Source organism: Alosa sapidissima, chromosome 2, assembly GCF_018492685.1.
Source record: "Alosa sapidissima isolate fAloSap1 chromosome 2, fAloSap1.pri, whole genome shotgun sequence".
Classification (NCBI taxonomy): Eukaryota; Metazoa; Chordata; class Actinopteri; order Clupeiformes; family Clupeidae; genus Alosa; species Alosa sapidissima.
In genome coordinates this window covers 20,667,438-20,689,975 of record NC_055958.1, presented here as the reverse complement: position 1 = coordinate 20,689,975, position 22,538 = coordinate 20,667,438, and the positions used below count along the sequence as shown (strand labels likewise).

The 22,538-nt window shown below is 49.1% G+C and overlaps 1 protein-coding gene and 1 long non-coding RNA gene across 11 annotated transcripts in view; one reads left to right on the top strand and one right to left on the bottom strand.

The window, feature by feature from the left end:
• The window catches only part of tns1b (tensin 1b), a 179,671-nt gene that overhangs the window by 91,408 nt on the left and 65,725 nt on the right, over nucleotides 1-22,538 (bottom strand). For all 10 annotated transcript variants that reach the window (XM_042065488.1, XM_042065508.1, XM_042065515.1 and 7 more), the window contains exons 2-3: nucleotides 15,552-15,666; nucleotides 4,256-4,293 (exon numbers count right to left, since the gene is read on the bottom strand). In XM_042065488.1, the coding sequence (XP_041921422.1) occupies nucleotides 4,256-4,293; nucleotides 15,552-15,666 (153 nt within the window). The remainder of the gene's footprint in view (nucleotides 1-4,255; nucleotides 4,294-15,551; nucleotides 15,667-22,538) is intronic.
• Nucleotides 5,122-6,098, top strand: LOC121685200. Its single transcript, XR_006023283.1, has 3 exons — nucleotides 5,122-5,412; nucleotides 5,580-5,624; nucleotides 5,720-6,098. It is a non-coding gene; the product is annotated as an uncharacterized LOC121685200 (long non-coding RNA).

Sequence of the window (22,538 nt, the reverse complement as noted above, 5' to 3'; positions counted from 1 at the left end):
CATCCATTTGTTGACCATACGAGATATCTATGGTAACAAGTGTCTTTTCTGGGAGGAAAACAAACTGTGACTCATGAGGATGTGGCTCCACTGAGAGTGCTTGAATCTGAAGTCCACTGCTAAAACTCAAGTCCTTGACCGTTGTATTAGGAAAGTCCTACAGCTGTGCGTAAGACTTTCTAATCCACCCCAGCCGGACACATGCGCTGATGGCACCAGAGAGGTTGGGATGGGATCTGGCCTGCTACCGTCAGAGTGAGTCACAGAATCCCACCCAAACATTTCACCACAGACAAGCGCCAGGCTGAGTCACTCCTAACACAGATGCTTTGCCCCGTTTACACACCACTCTCTGGTCTTGGTGCAGAACCTGATATCTCCGAACATGGTTCCTTTCGGTGATTTCAAATGGACATTTAGGCCCTCATTCTTCGCCCAACCACAGGGATTAGTGTTGTACTAAGACTGTGTTCGATGTCATTTCCTCTTAGCTGCCAAACCTCCAAAAACAAAACAAAAGCAAGAGCAATGGACCTAAACGTACAGCGCCTTGGCTTGGGGTGGCTCCATCCCCACAGCCCCTACCACATCAGGCAAAACTACCGCTCCTGCAGAGGCTAGGACAATAAACACGACGGGGTCATAAGTCTATCATTAGCGGCAGGCAGTCGGCAGAAACTCTATCTAAGAGCGGCCCCACAGCGCCGAAGGAAATGGACTGAGGCGTCGCAGAGACAGTATTAAAAACCGTGGACGGGATGCTCTGCCAGTCCAAACAATAGCACAATTTTATTTGGTCCGCACGAGAGCAGAGATGGACGTTTGAGTTGGGGGGTCATACTGAAATAATGAAAATATATTCCTCATCACGAGCAGAGTTTAAAACCAGGATTCGGAGAGACACAGGAGCAGCACGGGGTGATTAGAGGCGACCTGTGTCCTGATCTCTCTCCGTGTTCTCTCACGGTGCTTGTTTCTCAGGCCCTCTATGCTCATTACTCTGCAAGCATACAGTAGTTTCCTTCTAAAAACATGCTTTATGTGCCTGGGAAAAAAAAAAAGAAACATATGGGGCCCGTCGCCTCCTCTTCCACACCGCAGGCTTGCAGAGGAGGGAGAGAGAGAGAGAGAGAGAGAGAGAGAGAGAGAGAGAGAGAGAGAGAGAGAGAGAGAGAGAGAAAGAGAGAGAGAGGGAAGAGGACAAAATGTTGCCTTTCGCATGATGCTGAGTCACCCAGCTGCGAGAGGGCCATGGTCAGTGAGTGGCTAATATTGAATGTCCTTTGGAGTAATGAGTCCTGTGGTCTGACTCTGTGTCCTTAAACAGCGCAGATGCAGTATAACGACGTACACTTTAAAGAACAACACTGTTGCCAGTGGTTTTGATAGATTGCAGCCAACGTATACAGAGACAGCAGGCCCAGGGAGAGTTTTAGAAGGGAATGTTTCTCAGACATGGAGCACATTTTTCCCTCAGCACAAAGCAATCTCATACCAAAACACGACCCAGAGTGCACTTCCACACAGCATACTGAGGGGGCAGCAGAGTTACCTCGTCCGTGTGCAAACATCCATTTATAGATGAAGCCTATACTGTAGATGAACGTCTACTTGGATGTTTTCTGGGAGTGCTAATCTATACAGATTTTCACGTCCAGCTATAAGCTCTCCGATTTTGGCGTGCCAGCTCTGATAGCCGTGTTCTAACGTGTTTCCTCCCCCGCAGAGGTCCTATGAGGCGGCTCACGCAGCTTCCTTCAGCGGCTGGCTTGGGGACTATGAGTCTAATGAATAATTTAGTCTCCCACTTAACCTCACTTACCTATATTTACGATCGCCCAGAGACAGTCACTTCATTTTCACGCTTATTTTGGGAATGCAAATCAAGTCCAGTCCCGCCGACATCGCTTTCAGACTTGCCTGCCAACGATCCGAGGCAAGGCACTGAACCCTCCGTGAACTGTAACGTAATGCACTTATCCCAGGCTCCTCGTGAAACCAGGTTATGGTGTCGAGGCAAAAAACAAACATTTTCCTTGAGCCATAAGTTAATGAGGGGAACAAAATAGCACTAGTTAGGGCCATGCAGCCTTTCGGGAACCTATGACAGTCTGAGGTTGGGTGGAGGGGGAGGCCCTGGCTACCTCCAGAATGTACTGTGTGACCTGGGAAAAGTACCCTGGCCAAAGCCTGCTTTTACCTCTCTCCTGTGTTTTTATAGTGTGCATGGGGGACATATTCGCATTCATGGCGCTTTCCACTTTGCGTGAGACTGCCGAGATTCAAATCTACTGTAAGGCTTCCGTGAGCGGATTACTCAATTCAGTCAAGCTTCCTGCTGACTGGAAGGTACGCTGGCAGAAAAACGCCTGTATGACTGTTGAAAAGGCAGTGCCTAAAATGTAGTGACTTAAATGTACAGTATGCAAATAGAAGCGGGAGATTAAAATCCAGCAATTTTCAGCACCATAACATTCACAAAAATAATACTTTGCTGGGTTTAGCCCAAATGCTCCAATACTATTTTTGTGAAGCAAAAACACTTGAGTCTTAGTCTGCAGATGAAGTCATATCTGCGCTCAGGTGCTGTTTGCTAAGCCCACACATCCATCAGCAGGACCCAGGGCCAGTCACAAGGTCAGGCCCTGTCTGAGTTACACTAGTGGTCTGAGCATTTGTTTTTAGTGGCAGAGGTTACACGGAGGCCATGTGCGAGTTTTATCTAAATATGGAAATAGAGATTTATAATGTTGCAAGACAGTGTGGAAACTGTCACAGCTTGAATGATTACCGACTCGGATTCCAAATGGGAGAGATCATATATGAATCTAGCTTAGCGCAGGGGAGGAAGGGCTCCCATTCATTTCTTTAATAAATAAGTCTATTTAGAGGAACTTGCCCTTGGGTGCTGCTGGTTTGACTGAAATCTGATTGCGATCAGAGTTGCTCTCAGAGATTATTTTTTAAGTAAGTGATGGTCTTATTTTTGACCAAAGGACTTTTGTTCAGGTTTAAGGGTAATGTTAGGTTAATAAATTAGCTATAATGTAAGACAGGTAAAAACACAGTTTAAAATAATAAACTTCATAAAGTGATAATCATCATACAAATGTCCAATCATTCATATACAAAATGTTGAACTGTGTTCCACGGCAAACACAATGGACACAAAGAAAACAGCAATTCCATTTCTCCCTGCTCAGCTTCCACCTATTCAGACCCCCTCACTTCCAATCATGCCTGATCCCATTCCCTTTTTCATAACTCGATGGAAACTCAGTGCATATTTATTTAGATATGCATTTCTGGCAAATGAAGCCATAGTGTTTGGGTAAGAGAACACTGCAAGACAAGACTCCCGAGGAGGTTCTGCATATAAACTACAGCACTACAACTCTCCTCAAAACACACTACCAACACAGTGCCTAACCATCACCTTGACATCTCTGTGGACACATGAGTTTGGGCACAGCCTTATTGAGCGTACCTCGCACCCTTGGTATTTCCTGAGGAGGCAGGCTGGGCCAGCGCAGTAGGTAGTGGTGGCTGCCTTCTCCACCCCCCACCTCTCCTCCCCCACCCAATCAAACCACCACCGGCCCAATAATGGCTGCCAGATGGAGGTCTGACAAAACACCTTTCACTGTTTTTCATGCCAGTCTTACACCCATTCCCACTATGTCAGCATCCAAACAAACTAATCCAGAGCCTCCCCGAAGAACTCTGCTCAGTTCGTCTGACTTTTGGTGCTCGTGCTTCAAAACACGGGTATCGTGTAGAGAGGCCCTCAAACAAGACATGCAGCGTGGATTTATTTTTAGAGTCTGTTGATCATGGACAGGCCTGGCTCTGGCCAAACTAAACATATGCCAGGACAGCGTGCATTGTTTTGAGATTCTTCAGATTTCCAAATGGTCGAACCTTATTCCAGTGAACTCGTCCCCGTCATCAACCCAGTATTTCCTTTTTTGATAAGATTCGCTCACTTTTGTAGAAAGAGGGAACATAATCATTGCATAGCTTAACAAAAAGTCCAGGCTGCCAAACATACATGGACGTTTCTTAAAGGACCTTGCTAATGGGCATGTTCCCAAGAAAACAGAACTTTGTGATTTTAACCTCGTAGCAAGTCGCCGTTATCCAACTTGCATTCTTGTTGATTGCACCAAGCCAATAAGTCAGTGAGTTGTATCTTGAGGCTATTATTTATATGAGTGCAGAGCAAAAAAAAGTTAGAAAGAAAAAGTTTTCTTACCTTCACCTCACATTTCTTATGGCACGTTAACCGGCACACTGCAAGAGAAACAGAGAGGGACAAAAAATGTGTTAAACTCCACTTTCCTTTTTTTTTTTACAGAAATGCAATTTAACATTAAATACTTAATACCTTTGCAAACATTAACACCCAGCCGTGGTGGCGCATAATGAAATGGGATGTGGAATGAGCCCAAAGTGGCTATTCAAGTGCAGGGCTGTGGCCAAGTTCCACAACTTGTTTACCCTCAGGTCAAGTCAAATATTATTTTCCGTAAGCGCAGTGATGTTGCCCAGTGCTCTGGGACCAGACAGCATGTTTCTGCTCACAGGCTCTAAGGGTTTATCAAAGGCCGTGCACTCGCCAGTGCTCCAGGTCTGCAATTGAGCCGTCCCTGGGCTGAATGCTCCTTTTGACCAAGTCTGAAGTCCCAGCTGTCTGCAGCCCATCAGTGAGAGAGATGCCTCCCCAAGATGATCTCTGCACTGGGGCCCTATAGAGGGACGTGGCCGGTATGCCTAAGTATGTTCCCTACATGAAGCAAACAAAGTGTTCATCTGTGGTGAGTGGGAACCCACCCATACACTATAATCCCCACAGGTGAGGTGAGACCATTGCAGTGGTGCCTCAGGTATGCAATGGTGCCACACACACACACACACACACACACACACACACACACACACACACACACACACACACACACACACAGTGTTCTTGGTGTTTCTTCACCCTCTAGTGGGAGGGGCCTCCTTACACAACAGCCCCTGCTCTTGTTTCCATGCCAATGTAATGTCAACACTGGCCTCCAATCTCACCACCAGCACAAGCACCCCCCTTCAGAGACACACCCACCTGCTGAGTGGGATTAGGTTTCGGGGCAGGTAGTAGGGTGTCCAGGTCTCAGCGCTGAGTGACTAACTACAGTGGCTGCAGAACCACAGAGGTCTAAGCCTCTATTTCCACAGTGCAGCGTTTCTCCTCTCTCCTCTCCTCTACTCCCTCGCTCGCTCACCCTCGCCGTGGACTCACACTGTGGCTACAAATAGGGGTCACTGGAGGAGAACACCTGGCGCAGCGGGTCATAGCGTTCCAGCCAAAGCCGAATCCCTCAAAAGAGGCGCGAATGAAATCGGGCTTTGAGGGAGCCGTGTGAAGTAAGTGCTTTTCAAAGCAGAGTTAAATAGAGTCTGCTTACTCTGGAGCGCACTACTTCATGCTTATGTAATGCCAAGCTTTCTTCCCATCTCGGATCGCATATTTGACTATGTGTGTAATATTTATTATGATTGTTGTGTTTTTTTTTTTTTCGTCACCGCTTTAGCATCTGAGAGAGGAGAGCGAAAACAGCATATCCTCCCCACTTAGGGTAAGGTTCCCAGGCTTTGTGAATCAAAAAAAGGAGGGGGGTGGGGGAGTGAGGTGCTTTTGGCCAGGGGCTAACATACTTCATGGCTTTTGCAGGATATTTTCATTAGCATGTGAGCCTCCTTCTGGGCCAGGAGGGTGGCGGTCGTCGGTCGGATGTGAGACGCTCGGCAGAGCCGATGCCCCTCGTCTCATTTCCACTGAGCTAACTTCAAGGACCTGAGACAGACCAGCAACCCATCCAGCCAATTCCCTGGACACAACGTAATGAGCAGTCCCTGAGTTCCATGGCTCACCAGTTTCAGTCCAATTATACACACCCTGGGACATTACACATGCAGAGTGGAGAGAGAAACGGAATATTCTAGATCTGTTGACAACTAAGCGGTAGAAAGGAGTGACTTAAAATTCAACATGGCAACATCCTATGAGAAGTGGAGTTGAGAAACCACACTCCCAAAGGACTTCTTTTGAATGGCAGTGGGATAGGGAATAAAGCCTTTTCTGCAATTAAGTCCTCATTTTTCTCATGTCATTACACAGCACACTCCTATAACGTGTCCTAGAGGGGAGTGCACATAACTTTTCTGTCACAACAGTAGTATGCATCCTTGTCAGGGGAGAATCTACATAATTGCAGCCTTGGTGGCAGGCATGTTGTTTCATTCTATTTAAGCACGGAGGCTAAATGTGCACTTGAGGGGGTTGATGGGGGGGGGGGGGGGGCACAGACTGCTTCACTCTTTAATTAGACAGCTCTGGATGAAGCTGAGGGCCCCAAAACCCACACGTCAGAGATTTCTTCACTCCATTGGTCCATTGAAATGGAAGTTCTGTTCTGCTCCATGGGACATACAGCTTATGAAATGCGGTGGCGGGTTGCAAGTGTGCTCACACAAAAGAGTTTTTCAGCAATGACGTCCCTGACTCTTTGGTCCAGGCCCAGGAACACAGCACAATGACAGCACTGCTGCCAGGGCAACATCTGCATGATGGCTCACTTTAGGCAGCATCCTCATCAGTTTAATGCTAAAGGTATGGTGGCCACTACATGTCTCCTTTGCCACCATATATTCATTCACTCATCAGCCTTCTCAACCTCTCACAGCGCGTCTTTCAACTCACAGAACTGTGGTGGGAGACGCAGACCCCTGGCAGTAGAACCCAGGGAGCGGAGACCCCCCCCCCCCCCCCCCCCTCCCAGCAGAGTGCATGGCTAAACCCCACCGGCCCTCCACTCTCCAAGCCAAACACGTTTGTGCGCACATGAGCCATGACTGTACAAACTCTCCCGAGTACAGTGTGGGGAGGGAGGGAGGGAGGGGGGGGGGGGGATCAGGAGGAGGACTAGAAGAAGGAGGTGGAGGAGGAGGACTGCCATATTGGGTGTGAAAACAGCAACTCTGTGGCCTCTGTCAGCCTTTGCCTTGTTAGGAAGTCAGGTCTCTAGTGCATAAACAGAGCAGGGCCAGGAGAGAGAGAGAGAGAGAGAGAGAGAGAGAGAGAGAGGCGGGGGAGTGGATTAGCCCAGAGTGGAGCAGAGTGGAGGGCTGTGTCGCATCTGACTCAGGGGATGAAGAATGTTCTTGAGGAGAGAGAGAGAGAAAGAGAGAGAGAGAGGGATGAGGGAGAGAGAGGAGAGGGGGGGGGGGAATGTGTGTGTGTGTGTGGGGGGGGACAGGCATTTCCTCGCCCTGGCCTTTTGTAATAGGCCTGGGCTCCCAAAGGGATGGGCTGTACCGGGCTACAGAGGGAGCACAATCAGGAGACGCAGGGGCTGGGCCACTTCCTCCCGCTGAAACGTGCGCTCCCATACACACACACGTGTGCAGTGGACACACAGGCACAAACATGCGCACACACACATACACACACACACACACACAAACACACACACACACACACACACACACACACAAACAGGAAAACATTCCAAGATGATCAAACACTTGAACACTTGCACAAACATTCACACAGTGCAGGCACCACCCATGTTGACTGAGTACTTACTCATTAATTGTTTCAGCCTCTGATACAGTGACAGTACAGTGTACATGTACATACATGCATATGCACCTAAAAATACAAACACAAGGATGCGCATGTGCCCCGTGAAAGCACACACACACACACACACACACACACACACAAATATTGCCCTATCCATGGAGGAAGAATGTCATTTTCTGGTCCAGATGAACACACACACAATCAAATACACACACACACACACACACACACACACACACACAGCCAAACACACACACACAGGCCAGGATATATGGACATATTTCTCCCTTTGTCCTCCTAACCCGTGTGATTTACCCTCAGTCTGCTGCGAAACCAACAAGCTCTCCCAGTCTGGGCTTAATCCTTTACACGGTCCCACCTGCAGACCACGGAGCAGCAGCCAGGCCGTGCCCAGGCACTCCTTAATCTGCACGCTGACTCCAGCAGCACGTGCCAAGTCACCCAAACATGTAGCTGGCACGGCATCCAGCCAGGGAAGGGCATCAGCGTGTGTATGTGTGTGTGTGTGTGTGTGTGTGTGTGTGTGTGTGTGTGTGTGTGTGTGTGTGTGTTGTGTGTGGGAGTGGGTGTGGATGTGGGTGGGTGTGTGCATGTTTTTGTGTCTGTTGTTTTGCAGTGTCTAAGTGCCAGCTTAGTCCCCAGTTAAACTGAGGAGTTGTGTTTACAGTATATGTTTTTTCCCCTGCAGGTTACCACACACACCACACAAACAGACCGTACACACACTGTACACACACATACACACATACACACACACACACACACATACATACGCCAGAGCCATGTAAGGCTCATTACCGGTGTTACCGCTGTGCATGGACACACACAGTCCACAGACTGCGCATGCAGGCAGGGCATCTGTTTCAATAAGCACCCAGCTGTCAGAAGTCCTCACAAGTGATGAGATGACACACACACACACACACACACACACACACACACACACACACACACACACACAGTCAAATTTCTGGAATGAAAGGAGAGACAAAACATGGGAGGTATGTGTGTATATGCGCATGAGATAAGCCTATCATCAACCTACTTTTACTGTAGAGAGAATAGAACACCAACAACTCCTTTGCAAAGCAAATTATTGCGAACGCTTCAAAGGCACACTATATTGTTCACTCAGCAACAATGTTACAGTACGTCTGTGAAAAAAAAGTTTATTGGACAAAGAGTGAGCTTTTCCCGTAAAGGCATTTAGAGTAACTATAATATCCTGTGTGGAACAAGTCTCAAAGCCACTAGTATGTTCATCTGGTCTACACTGTGAGAAAGAGGCAAGGCTCCAAGCTCTTCAGTATAAGTCCTGCGTAATAATAAGTGAATTGTGAAGGATTAAAAAAAAACCACTCTAAAATCTGCATGTAAGCACAGAATAAATCAAGAATACATCTGTTGAAACAGCTGCTCAACTTAATGCGTGTCACAGTACATCCCAGCGCTGGCTTTAAAGGAAGGCTGGTTGATGAAGGAACTCTTTGGTGTGTGTGAGGTTACACAAAAATGTAGGGTCCGATGGCATGACTGAGACTATTTATCAAAGCCTCAGTCTCAGGTTTGGCTCGCATATGCAGTATCTGAGTCAAAAAACCCCACGGAGCCCCAAACCCAAACCATGCTTGAGGGAAAACATTGTTCAGTCCTCAACGTTTTGAAAGATAATACACTGCCCTCCACCGCCCTCTAGTGGTGGTATGAATTTGTGGCCACTGACTGAACAGTTGGTTTCAAATGGGAAACTTTGAAGACTGCAGAGTCTTGCGGAGGTGCAGCAGATAAACAGTCTTAAACGGTCTTGTTTTTTTATTACTACAAAGAAGAAACACAGTGCACAGAATCTTGAACAACTTTCTGTGAATAGGGAATGTGTTCCTTTAAACAAGTTAACTGCTCACTATAATGAGGCATGTTGGGAGTTTACAAACTACCCCATTTAATCGTCTTCAATCATGCAATTAGGTTATCTTTATGCCGAATCACTGAATTAAGTAAAACTCAAATAAGCCAAATATAAGGGAATTACAGTGGGTGATTTCAGTGCTCCAGAAGGTGGCAGCATCACAGCAATCATGCTATTTCTGAGAAACAGCAATCCACTCCGACAGTTTACAAGAGAATGGACTGATTTTTTCATAGCATGAAGACATGATGATAACATACATCCTATAGCCCCTGACAGTTAACTCTGGGTGAACTAAACCCAGCAGTGCTCTTTACAGTATAACAGTATCAGTGTAACAGCATAACAGTCTATAAGAACCTCTCTCCAGTGCTGTCTCCGGTCTGGTCGGAAAGGCAAATAAACGTGAGTGGATATGAAGGGCTTTCCGATATCCTTTCCCTAACTCAATAAATAGATAGGGCCTCCATGGGCGAGCAGCAACAGAGTTTAACTGATTAAGATAATGATATTAAGGAAATCTGTCAGGCTGAGAAAATTGACGGCTGTGTGCATCAATCCACTCATCTCATTCCAGTAATGAAATCCAGAGCTGAGCTTGGGAGCTCCACGAGGATATTTAATTGGGCTGAGGGTACGACATGATCATGATGTGTGTGTGTGTGTGAGAGAGAGAGAGAGAGAGAGAGAGAGATAGAGAGAGAGAGAGAGAGAGAGAGAGAGAGAGAGCACTTAGGCACACATGCATGTTTGTGTATCCATGTTTGTGTATCTGAGTTTGAGGGAACATGTTTTAGCATGTTTATAATGGTGTATGTGTGGGCATAAAAATGCATGAGTGTCTCTATTTTCAGTTATATTAGTGCTGGAGAGCTGTGTATAAATATTTATATGTGACTTTGTCTGGTGCTGTATGGGAAGGCGTGCATGTGCATGTGTGTGTTTATGTATGCCTGAGTGCGGTTGTGTGTATGTGTGTGTCTTCCAGTGTGTGTGTGTGTGTGTGTGTTTGTGTGTGTGTGTGTGTGTGTGTGTGTGTGTGCCTGTGCATGTGTGACTCATTTAAAGTCCAAATCCAAGTCTTTCCAAATAGCCTAAAAAGTCAAGGTGATATGAGAAGAGAGAGAGAGCACATTTCTTACTGAATAAGGAAAACCTTCACTGCCTGGGCCTAGAGCCTGGAGCACGGACAACATGCTGGTGAAATCAGCACAAGGGCTATTTTTACATGCGTGTTAATAAAAAGCAGAGAAACACTCTGTGACCCTGATCTGCTTTGGCGAGGCCGTGGATAATAATGTTTTTACAGTCTCACGTAATCTACGTGCAAAATCAATGAAAAGCACTGAGAATCAAATGAGCCCAATGTATGGATGGTGCGTTACTGTGTATGTATAGTGGGATTATATGTCAGCGTGTGTGTGTATGTGTGAGATAAAACATGAGTCATGTTCATATGTTATGACTTGTGTGTGTGTGTGTGTTCCTTTGTGCGTACCATTTGACAACATATGTGGGTCATAATGGATGTTCGATGTAATACATGTAAATGTGCTAGTGTACTCTTAAAACGAATGTGTTGAAAACAACACAACTTGCATTGTTTTAACACATCTCTGTGTCCAGATAGGGACAACACAAGTTTGTGTTGTTTCCTTTTTAAATTTGTGCACAAAATGTGTTGAAAATAGCACAACTTGCGTTGAATAAACACAACTTGCGTTGTCTTTTTAACACATCTCTGTGTCCAGATAGGGACAACACATTCCTTTTAAGAGTGTGTGTGTATGTGTGTGTGCACACGTGTGCATGTGTTTTTAGCTGTCTACATAAAGTATGTGCACGTGCAGGCCTGTGCACATACATGTGTGTGGTGTGTGTGTGTGTGTGTGTGTGTGTGTGTGTGTGTGTGTATGACTCATGCTCAGGGTTGTGCTGGTTTCACTCTGTCAGAGCTAGGGCCCTCAGTTTCCCCACAGGCCCACAACCACATGGCGCTGGAATGAAAACAATCAGATGAGCTCACTCCGCAGGCAACGTGCAGAGCGAGCGGGAGAGCAGGGTGACAAGAACGCCACGTTCCGCACACTACCCCGATAACTGGCCTGGCCTGGCCTGGCCCCTCCCGCCCCTGTGCAGGGGGTCCAGTGCGGTCCAGCTGCCTGCCAAACTGCGTCATCCAGGGATGCGCCCATTGTCTCAGAGCCTAGCAACCACATCCTGGCAACACTGGAGAGGATGTGACGGCAGGTGTTGGAAAAAAGATCTGCTTGGCTCCACGTGCCTGTGTGTGTGTGTGTGTGTGTGTGTGTGTGTGTGTGTGTGTGTGTGTGTGTGTGTGTGTGTGTGTGTGTGTGTGCATGTGTGTGTCCTTGTACTTGTGCCTGGGTCTGTGCCTGGGTCTGTGTGTTCATGCATGAGTGTGTTTGCAAACACGTATTCAAATAGAGCTGTGGCTGTCAACAATTTACATTGAGAAGCACAAACACAGCTAAATATTATGATTAGAGGAAATTCCTATATGTTACTCTCTCATTTAAAGCCCCAGAACCCAACCGTGTAGCTAGCTGACCCCAACAAGACTTCTGACACAGCTTAAGGGGCCTACTAAGCACTGTCCTGACCTTTATAAACACTGAGAGATCCAATCGCACAGCCATAAAACTACAAATCAATATGATTCCAGTCATAACACACACACACAGTCCATCATCAGCAGTTCCTCCTTCACTGCAGAGCCCATAGCCAGGCTCATCCGTCTGGGTTCGTTTCACTCTCACTGTCAGCCCATCTACTCTTGGTTTGCATTCAGTCCAGGTCACTGAACCACCACAGTAATGTTACCTGTGGCAGGGGCCTCTCGTGGGAGTCAGATGCCCAACAGAGTGACGTGTCCCTGGGGGAGACTCGGGCACGGGGTCAGGCTCTCTGCTCTGCTTCCCAGTGTGCTCCCCTCCCATGGAGCCGGGCTACTGTTGTCCCACGCAGCCTCCATTGTTCACGTTTGTCTCCTCCAGAAAGGCGACCTGTCTCGTAAATTGGGTTAATCCAGACGGAGGCTGGCTCGAATTCTGAGGCCTGGCCATCTCTCTCGCTCTCCCCTGCAGGAGGGACGGCCCGCCAGCAACCTCCCATCGGCCCCTAAGTCCTGGACAGGCCTTATTATGGGCAATTCATCAGTACACGCTCAATACCCGCCTAAGCCGCTGTCAGATATCAGCTGTCCTGATGTTAAATCTGCTCCCTGCTGGAGGTTGTCATCCAGGCCTGGTGCTTAGGCACAGGAGAGAGTGAACCGCACGGAGCCCAGGCATTCTCAGATGGCTTCCACTATCTATTTCATTTCCCTCCCCATTCTCATGTCTCTGCTGCTTCCCTGCCCTATTTGTTCTTTATTCCTTTCATCTTCCTGTCGTTGCTAAAGCTCAGTATCTCTCAATCTCTAATTCTCTGGGTATCTCTCTTTCCTTCTCTCTCTTTCTATCTCTCTCTCCCTCTCTCTTTCTCTGTATAATTCTCTGTAGCTCTTTCTTACATCCCTCCTTTCTCTCCTATTACAGGTGTTCTATTTCCTCTGTTTGTCTGGACCACAGCTTTGACTCACATTTTCCCCTTTAGGCCTGTTTCTTGCTGTGGCATGATTTCTTATCTAGGATAATGCAGCACAGCTAAATTTAACCTGGTATGCCAGGGCCAGCCTCTTCAGATGTCTGGCCAGTGCCGAGCCCAGCTCCTGAGCACATGGCACGGGTTACACAGTGAGGCAGAGAGGCTGGGTCATCCCACTCAGCTCTCTCATTATGCCGTGGTCACTTGCAAACCTCTCTACAGCTAGCATGGCTCAGTCCTATACGTAGGCTCTCTTAACAGGTCTATCTATTCTATTCTTCTGAGATTGATGAACTCAACCAAGACTAAGAGAGCATGGCAGACAGGGGGAGCTCTCCGGTGCTGAAATGCCCATGCTCTCCTGTGCAGGAACTGCCCTCCGGTGCAATTGTTTGTGTGAACCACTCAGTCATACACCCACACAGAAAGACACACATACATACATACATACACATAGGGACTCTCCACCTCTTGGTCTGGTCAGTAATGAACAGCCAAGCCCTCCAGTGAAGACTCCTTCTGACAGGACAGGCAACTGATAAACAGCCATGTTCCCCTGAGGCCTATTGATTCTGTGGCCGTCTTAGGAGGGGCAGTTACTGATCAATGACACCCAGCTGTTCTCCCAAACAAACACCACGTCATCAACAGCAACAGCAGACAGGCCAAAAACCTGCCACCCTAACACCATCTATCCTGTTAACCTAATGTTAGGAAGGGCCCCTCTGGGAAATGTTATAAAGGCTGCCACAAAAAGAAATACTGCAACTTGACTACAATGATTTTTTTTTTTTAAATGAAATTAGTCATAAATAAGTACATAACTAAACTAAATTCAATTAGTCTGGAGTGATCTTAATGGCAGATAAGGATGGGGTTACAAATGGCATTGATCATACATCTTATCCCAAATCTGCCTGCAAACATGGTGAGCTGATTAGTAAATCCTGCAGCCGTGTCGCCCTGTTGTTCAGCTCTGGCTCTCCTGTCAGCAGGTCTGGGAGGGAGGAGATAAGCTCGTGATAAAGGTAGATCATTTGGTCAACATCAGCCCTAGACACGCAGAGCACAATGCTCCAGCAGCTCTAATGCACTGCTAATCCACTCCTCTGGTTTGCCAGAGACGTGCTGCCATAGCCAGGCTGTTTTTTTTTATGTGGCTGCCAAGACATGCGATAGCTACAGCTTGAGGAGAAGCAGAGGTTTGGCTAGCACACGTTCGCCACGCATCCCCCCCCCCCCCCCCCCCAAAAAAAAGAAGGATTTTCTTTGGCACCACGGAGCCTTATGCAACACGGGCTCAAAATGCAGACCAGGCCGATAGCGATCTCGGGACAAACAAATTCTGAAATATGAACGGTGCTTTTTAGCTTGTGTTACTGCTGCACACAAGCCTCGTTTGTCTCCGCTTGGCCCCCATCTCTTCCTGCCCCACCGCTGCTTCGCTTCCAGCGGAAAGGAGAAATGCACAATGCCACGCGGGGCTCCAGACAACACTGCAGCAGATCAGGGAGACGCGCCTTTATTTTGGGGAGGCGCTGGGAGAGAGATCTCCTATCTGTGCAGGAGGAGGGAGGGTGCGGTGGTGTAGGCTTAGGTTAGGTTGGGGCGGGGGGGGGGGGGGGGGGAGGTGCAGGTGTGCCAGGCAAAAAGCTTTCCTCATCCCCATGCCAGGCCAAACAACGCCTTTTCCTCTTCCCCTGGTTATTGCAGACCCTGGCTGAGTGCAGTGATATCAGCACAAGTGCAGACGTTTCCACTGCCCATTTCCCCAGCTGAAGCACGTGGGCACCACGCCCCTCCATGCCAGCCTCAGGGGGCATTCTCACCCCACTGATGACTTCCCAGCTGCTGCCTCTCTCGCGTCGTCGCTCACCACTTCCGCTATCAGGGGAAATGGACACTAACACAGCAGTCATTCTAGCAAACCCAAACACCGTGCTATAATGGAGAACTTCACTAATTGAGTTCCATGCTTTTGTTTAACCCCCCATCCTTTCTCTGTATGGCCTTGGCCTGAAGTCACACAAAGCAGAACATGTGTGCATACACACACACACACACACACACACACACACACACACACACACACACACACACACACACACACACCAAAGCCTACTGTTCGACTCCTGCACTCTCACTCTTTAACTTAATTAGTTGGGTAATGGGTAATGAGGCTGATTTCAGGGGGCTCATTGCCAGACTGGTTCCCAGCCAGCTGCCACTTTAGACAGCCACAGACTCCCTCCCCTTGACCCTCTCCGGAAGGCCCACATCCATCAGGACAGACAGGCAGATGTGGCCTGCGGCGACCCCTGGGCCTGCCCAGAGTTGTGGGGGAGTGGACTGTGTGCTGTTTATTGTTGTGGTGCTGACCTCTGCAGATGAGTCCCTCCTTGTTGACGGTCTGCTTGCAAACGCCACAGTGCTTGCCCTTCTTGAACGTCTTCACTCGGAAGGTGTGGGAGTGGACAGCTTCAAACTCCTCCGGCTGCAAGAGAGAGAGACAAGAGAAAACACAGCACTGATTAGACTCTCTCCCTTTCTTACAGGTCACGACTTCAATTAGCCACGAGTGCCATATATGATCACTACCACGGTGGGAAAGTGCCTATGAATTTCATTACTGCTGACTCAATACATGTGGCTCTCGCAAACATAAAGCAGGGGGATAAATCAGACACGGCCATCGCCCTCCCAGCCCAACTCACTCCTCCCAGCCCAACTCACTCCTCCACAACCTATGCAGCTTCTTTAAGCAGAGTGGACCATAGATATTAGAATGCTAGATACCGCATTGACTGTTGAGTTCTATTAGGTGGCATCCATGGCCGCCATATTGGTGGGGGCAACACCTTTATTGTCTATGGGCAACATTTGCAAGCAATCACAGACACCTGTCTGATTTCCAGTCAGAGTTACATGCTCCTCCATTGGCCCCCACCAAGATGTCGCTATTTACATATGTTCTGGAGCCCAATACAGTATCTAGCTTTCTAATATCTATGGGGTGGACAGTGAAAGCCCTTCCTTCCTGGGGCTGGCATGAGAAAGGAGTGGGAGAGGCCCACCAGCGGACAGACTAGTGCCCTGGAGCCGGAGCGGCATCCCAGCGGAGCTCCATATCACTGCAGATCTCATTAGGAGGCATAATGAAATGGGGGGCTGGTGGGGAGGGACTGGGAGGGGGTCCATGAGTCAGGGCTGCCTGCCTGCCTGCCTGCCTGCTGCCACCCGGCTGCTGCTGCCTAATGATCCTGAGGGAAGCAGCGAGTGTGTCTCTGCTCCACAGTTAGGATGGGGAGGCTAATGAGATGTGGCAGCAGGGACATTTAGAACAGACTCACACACACACACACACTGTGTACAAACAGCAATAAATACATAAAAGGTTCAATATTAGACTGTGCTTTCGTTGTGCGTACACATACACAGACAAGTAGACATAGAGCACATCCATTCTGGGCACATCCATACCGTGCTTACTTTTACATAATCAGATTTGGTGACTGAGATTCCAAATTGACCCGTTCTGCAGAAGTCATTTATTAATATCAGGTAAAGACGGAATGAGTTGTATTCAGAACCCCAGTGAAACCAGTGTTTAGCCACATGAGTCATTTTCCACGGCTGCACTGCACCGCACTGGGAGTTCAAACATGAGCTCTCCCCCCAGACGGCAGACGGCTCACCCCAGCACACAGAGCCTCTGCGGCCAACGCACACAGGTACGGCTCAGTCAGACGCAACGCAGCCTCTCCCTCTGAGACATGGGAACAGGGGCCAACGAGAGGCCATCCAAGAACAAGGCGGAGCTGGATGGGAAGAACGTGACCGTAGCTGAACAGCGTGTCTGCCCCCAGCCTCCTCGGCCTGCCTACATGGTCCCGTGTGGCGTGCAGGTGTGCAGTGTAAGGCGCAGGAGGGAGCTGGGCCTGACAGCAACCGCAGCTCCCCTGAAAAGACCCCCTGTCTGAGGCCCACTGTTTTCCTTCTCTACAATTACACCCCAGCTCTCTCTCTTTCCTGTCTGCTTTTGGACTTTTGTGTGTGTGTGTGTGTGTGCGTGCTTGTGTGCGTGTGTGTGTGTGTGTGTGTGTGTGTGTGTGTGTGTGTGTGTGTGTGTGTGTGTGCGTGCTTGTGTGCGTGTGTGTGTGTGTGTGTGTGTGTGTGTGTGTGCGTGTGTGTGTGTGTGTGTGTGTGTGTGTGTGTGCGTGTGTGTGTGTGTGTGTGTGTGTGTGTGCGTGCTTGTGTGCGTGTGTGCGTGTGTGTGTGTGTGCGTGTGTGTGTGTGTGTGTGTGTGTGTGTGTGTGTGTGTGTGTGTGTGTGTGTGTGTGTGTGTGTGTGTGTGTGTGTGTGTGTGCGCGCGCCCGGAGGGGGGTTAAAGAGGGGTTGAGAAAAGAAAGGCAGAGCATAAAAGGGGAAGGGGAAAAAAACAGAAACAGGGCAAACAAACTGATTTCTCAGCCCCTCTGGTCCTGTGAACGTTGGCTGGATGGGAACGAGGATCAGGGCTCCCCCTCGGTGTTCATCTTTCCCCCCCGAACTCTAAACTGGCGGCTTTTGGTGATTCAGCCTGCGTGACATCACTTCCTGCGAGTATTTGCTCAGCTGGCTTGCATTTATCGTTTGGCTTAGAGAAGACAGGATTTCATCCTCTTTGTACAACTAAAAAACCTGAAACCACTTTACTGAAAGAAGCAAACACAGACCAAGCTAGTTCAGACTGTAACATAAACACAGGTCTCATAGCAGACCCCTGATAAACTGCAGATAAACTGAGCAAAATCCACCATGTAATATAACAAACATTGCCCTACACACAAAGTTCCATACAAGTAAAGAAATTCAAAATGAATAGCAAACGCAGACAAATGTTCCTCAAATAATGGAAAACTTTCCCTGCCACACTTTCAAGCAGACTAGTCAGACAGACCTGTGAGTCTGCACTGGCCTTCTGCAGACCACATGCAGAAAGGGGTATTTATATATTAAACACTGGCCAGGGCTTATTGAATTCTTTTCTGGCCAGGGAGCCCCGTCCAGAGCCAGCCCTTTCTTTCTCCCCTTTCCTGCCGGGCATCCGTCCAGTCGGAATACGAAGCAGGCCTCTGACATGGCATGTGGCTGGCACATTCAGCGCCGCGCAGAGTGGGTCCCCCGACTGCCCGCAGGGACGCCCCGGGTGGGTGAGGGCAGCGCTGGGACGGGATTTGTGGCGCATCGGAGTGGAGCCGCGCCGCTACCGCGCTGGGTTTCCCACACACACTGGCCTTGCGTCAGCGCCGGTAATTGAGACCTCGGAGCTGGCCGAAGGCACCACGAGCCCAGGCATGCGGGCGAGTGGCGGGCAGAAGAAGCTGCATAGCTCTAAAGCGCTTCTGCAGATGGTCCCGGGGCCCACGGCAGAGCCCGTGCTCAGCACACGGGCCAGATTTATGGGCTGAGACACGGGCTGGCTGGGGCAGGAAATTCCCAGGTCTGGTTCTCATAGGACAGTAGGTCTGGTGTGTCATCCTCCAGCCATTCTCTCAGACTCTGCCGTTCTTTGTCTTACTGTCTCTCACTGTTCTCTCTCCTCCTCTCTCCCATGCTCTCTCTCTCTCTGTCTCTGTACCAACCACTCTATCTGTCTGTCTGTCTGTGTGTGTGTGTGTGTGTGTGTGTGTGTGTGTGTGTGTGTGTGTGTTTGTCTTTTCCACTGCACGGCCCACATCTGCACAGTCACATCTCCATGTGCACTGATCTCCTCCCATCACATGCACAGACCTACCAAAGGTCAAACATAAAGCAATTATGCACCTAAACCTGGACACAGACTCACTGTATGACCATCCAGGAATGAAATGGAATGAACTTGCATTAGTCCCTATGTTGTGGATGGTGTGAATGCACTAGTCCCTGTGTTGTGGATGGTGTGACAGCACTTAGAGCTCATCCATCTTCTGCTGCGCCTGAGCTGTGAGCTACACGTGGGCAGTGTGTGTGTGTGTGTGTGTGTGTGTGTGTGTGTGTGTGTGTGTGTGTGTGTGTGTGTGTGTGTGTGTGTTTGTGTGTGTGCATTGAGGGATGGTGACTGACCTTGAGCGCGATGTGGGAGCAGTCACACGGCCGCCCCGTCGTCCTACACTATCAGACTACGCCTCAGCACCGTGAAATGTGATTAGGCTAATCTCGTTAGGCCTAAAACAATTAATGAAGCTATGCGCGGGGCCAGGCCCGGCAGCCAGCAGCCTATCACAGGCGACAGAGCGAGGGGATGGAGCCGGACCGGCATCACCACCGGAGATTAGATCTCCGCCTGTGCCAAATCACAGCCCGTCACCTGCTACAGCTAAGGTACTGTTTTGTTGCTTGGTTTCGCCTGATATGGTGTGTGTGTGTGTGGGGAGAGGAGGGGGGCGGGGCAGGAGTACAGCAGGGAATGTCCAATAAAAGAGACCATTCAGGAAGACGTTTCTAAAACAGACCAACAGAAGGTCTATTTTAAAGCAGAATTCCTTGGCCAAGTCTAAAGGCAAATGGTTTGTAACGAGCACTTTCAGTGGAGCTTTGAGCCAGAACATGTTTGGGTAAGGAATGTCCGAGTGTTATTGTACGCAAGGAAAAGAAGACAAACAATACCAAACAAATCCTCACAAAGACACCTTTACAAAGATTTCCCAACCGACTTTATGCCTACCACTATTATCCAAATATTACTGTAAGCCACAGATGTTATGACTCACACGTTGGACCAGAGGTTTTATACATTATGGCAAAGTTCAATAATAATTCATCAAGAATTTATAGTTGTAATGTAAACATCAAAAAGCCATGTTGGCAACACATTTAATCTCACCACAGATGAAATACGGAGTGGTTTCCATGGCTGCCTTTGGTCCAGAGGCCACCTAGGCAGACAGTTTATACAGTTGCTATAGCAACGCTGATCTTGGGGCCCCTAAGGGGAACTCATCCGCCCCATACTTTTGATCTGATTGGAGCTGTTGATACAAAAACTTTTGTCTGCTTGGCAGACATCCATGGCATACATTCTCTTTTCACAAGCAAACTATAACTTTGTCAAATCCAGCATCCGACTGATTTCACTGGTCTAAATGCGTTCACTCTGTTTTGAGTGGGACATGTACAGTATGAAGGCTGGGATGTCTGAGAATCCTGACTGATCCTGAGTTAACTGCTTTCACCTCAAGATGAAATATAGAGGGGGTGGAGAGATCCCGAGACAAAAGGGAGGGAGAGACAGTGAGAAGGGGAGAGGGAGGGAGGGAAGAAGGGAGAGACAAGACAGGAAAGTATCTCAATTTCTGTCGGTTTGTTCAGCTCTACACAGCATGAACACCCCTGAAACCCCCTTGTGCTCCTTCCCTCTAGTAGACAGACACGTGGGAAGACAGGCAGATGGGCTGATATAGACAGAGAGGCAGAGAGACAGACTAAAAAGTTTGGAAAAAGAGAACCACCCTGCAAAATATTTTCTGTGTACTCTCCCTCTGCCGCGCCATGTGTCATGCATCAGTTGTTTTGGTCCGTTCTAGGGGGGGGCGTTCACAGCACTGCAGAGCCTCATGTTTCATCTCCCATTAACGATGAGCTAAGATGGTTGGCAGCGAGCGCAGGGCCATAAAGCCTCCTTTTATGACTCTAATCATGCTTTTCTCTCTGTTTCGCAGCGAGAGCGCTCGCAAAAAAACAGCCACACAAACAGAACATGCTCGGCCACCGGCCTCCATGCGCCAACAACAGGCCTGGCCTCCTTGTTTATCTTCAAATGCCATGCAAATATATTGTCCAGACAATGTAGCGGGGCTCTTCTGTTACCCTAATTGTTTCCGTTCATTAGAAACAGTGCCGGCATTCTCGCATTTTGTTTATTGTTTGCGCACACTGGAGGTCCCTGGGAGCCCTCAGGAGGCCGAGTGAGATCAGAGCGGGGATGGAATCGGGGGTAAACGCCTCCTTCTTTGTGATCGAGGGGGCTATTATTCAGAGAATCTCATTTTTTTCCCCCCCTTTCTCGTTTTAGTTTCAAAGTTTGAGGTTCTGCCAATGATGCAAACAACTTTCCCCCTGCCTCCCGAACCTCCAAATAAATAAAAGATGGCACAATCGTGGAGGGGTTACAAAAGTGGGGCGCCCACTTCCACCCCCACCGCCGCGCCTGACGTTACTAAACACACAGCCCCTCGCTGAGACGATAAGCCCCTGGGAAACGCCGCTCCGCTCCATTCAGGCCGCCGTCCCCACAGCCAGACAATGCAGCCCCAGCACACACCCCCACCCACACCCCCACCCACACCCACACCCCCACACCCACCCCCACCCACACCCACACCCACACCCACACCCGCCCAGGCCCCAGACACAGGAAGTGGGGAGGGCTACTTCTGCTGGGGCTGCAGCCAGAGAGTGAGCGCTGGGTGGGGACTGGAGAGCGAGCAGGGTATGGGGTGTGGAAGAGCAAGCTTTGGTCTTCAGGCATTACAAAGAGAAACAAATAAACTGTGATGAGTGCGCACGCATGTGTGTGTGTGTGTGTGTGTGTGTGTGTGTGTGTGTGTGTGTGTGTGTGTGTGGGGCTGTGTGGGAAGGGGGTGATCTGATTGATTAGACAGATCTAAGAGGTTTGAAGGAAGTGGTGTGGTGCTGCACAGGATGCCTGGAGAATGTCGATCAGGAGGAGCTCTGCATCCAAGTCCCCCTCCCCTCCTCTCCCTCCCTCTCTCTATCTCTCTCTCTCCTCCTCCCACTCAGGCCTGGTCTGCCCTGCTAAAAACACACTCTGTCCCTGCAGCACTGCTCCCACTGTGGGGCAGGGCAGGACCACTCCGTCAGACACACCTCCGTAACGCAGCCAGTGCGGAGCAGCTAGGGCAGGCCAGGCCTCAACCACCCCCCCTCCTCCCCACCTGGGATTCATCCCCAGCACCAGGGGGCTGCCTCAGATGTGGTTACCATGGGATAACAACTATCCCAGACTGGAATGTGTGTGTGTGTGTGTGTGTGTGTGTGTGTGTGTGTGTGTGTGTGTGTGTGTGTGTGTGTGTGTGTGTGTGTGTGTGTGTGTGCACATTTGTAAGCATGTGTGTAGCTGTTGCAAGGCCACCAGGAGTCCCCATTTCATTGCAAACTTTGAACTTGGAGAGGAGTAAAAGCTTCTGGAAAGTTCAAAAAGGAATTAATTTACAGTATATGAGTCAGTGGAATCACTCGACAGTACACATGGTAGTATATACGCTGCATCTCTGCTGTCATTTCTTTCACAGCTGCAGTGAAAAGCCCTGAGCCAGGAATCAGGAACAACTACGGTTAATCATACCAGTACACGCAGCACACGTACACACACACACACGTGCGCAC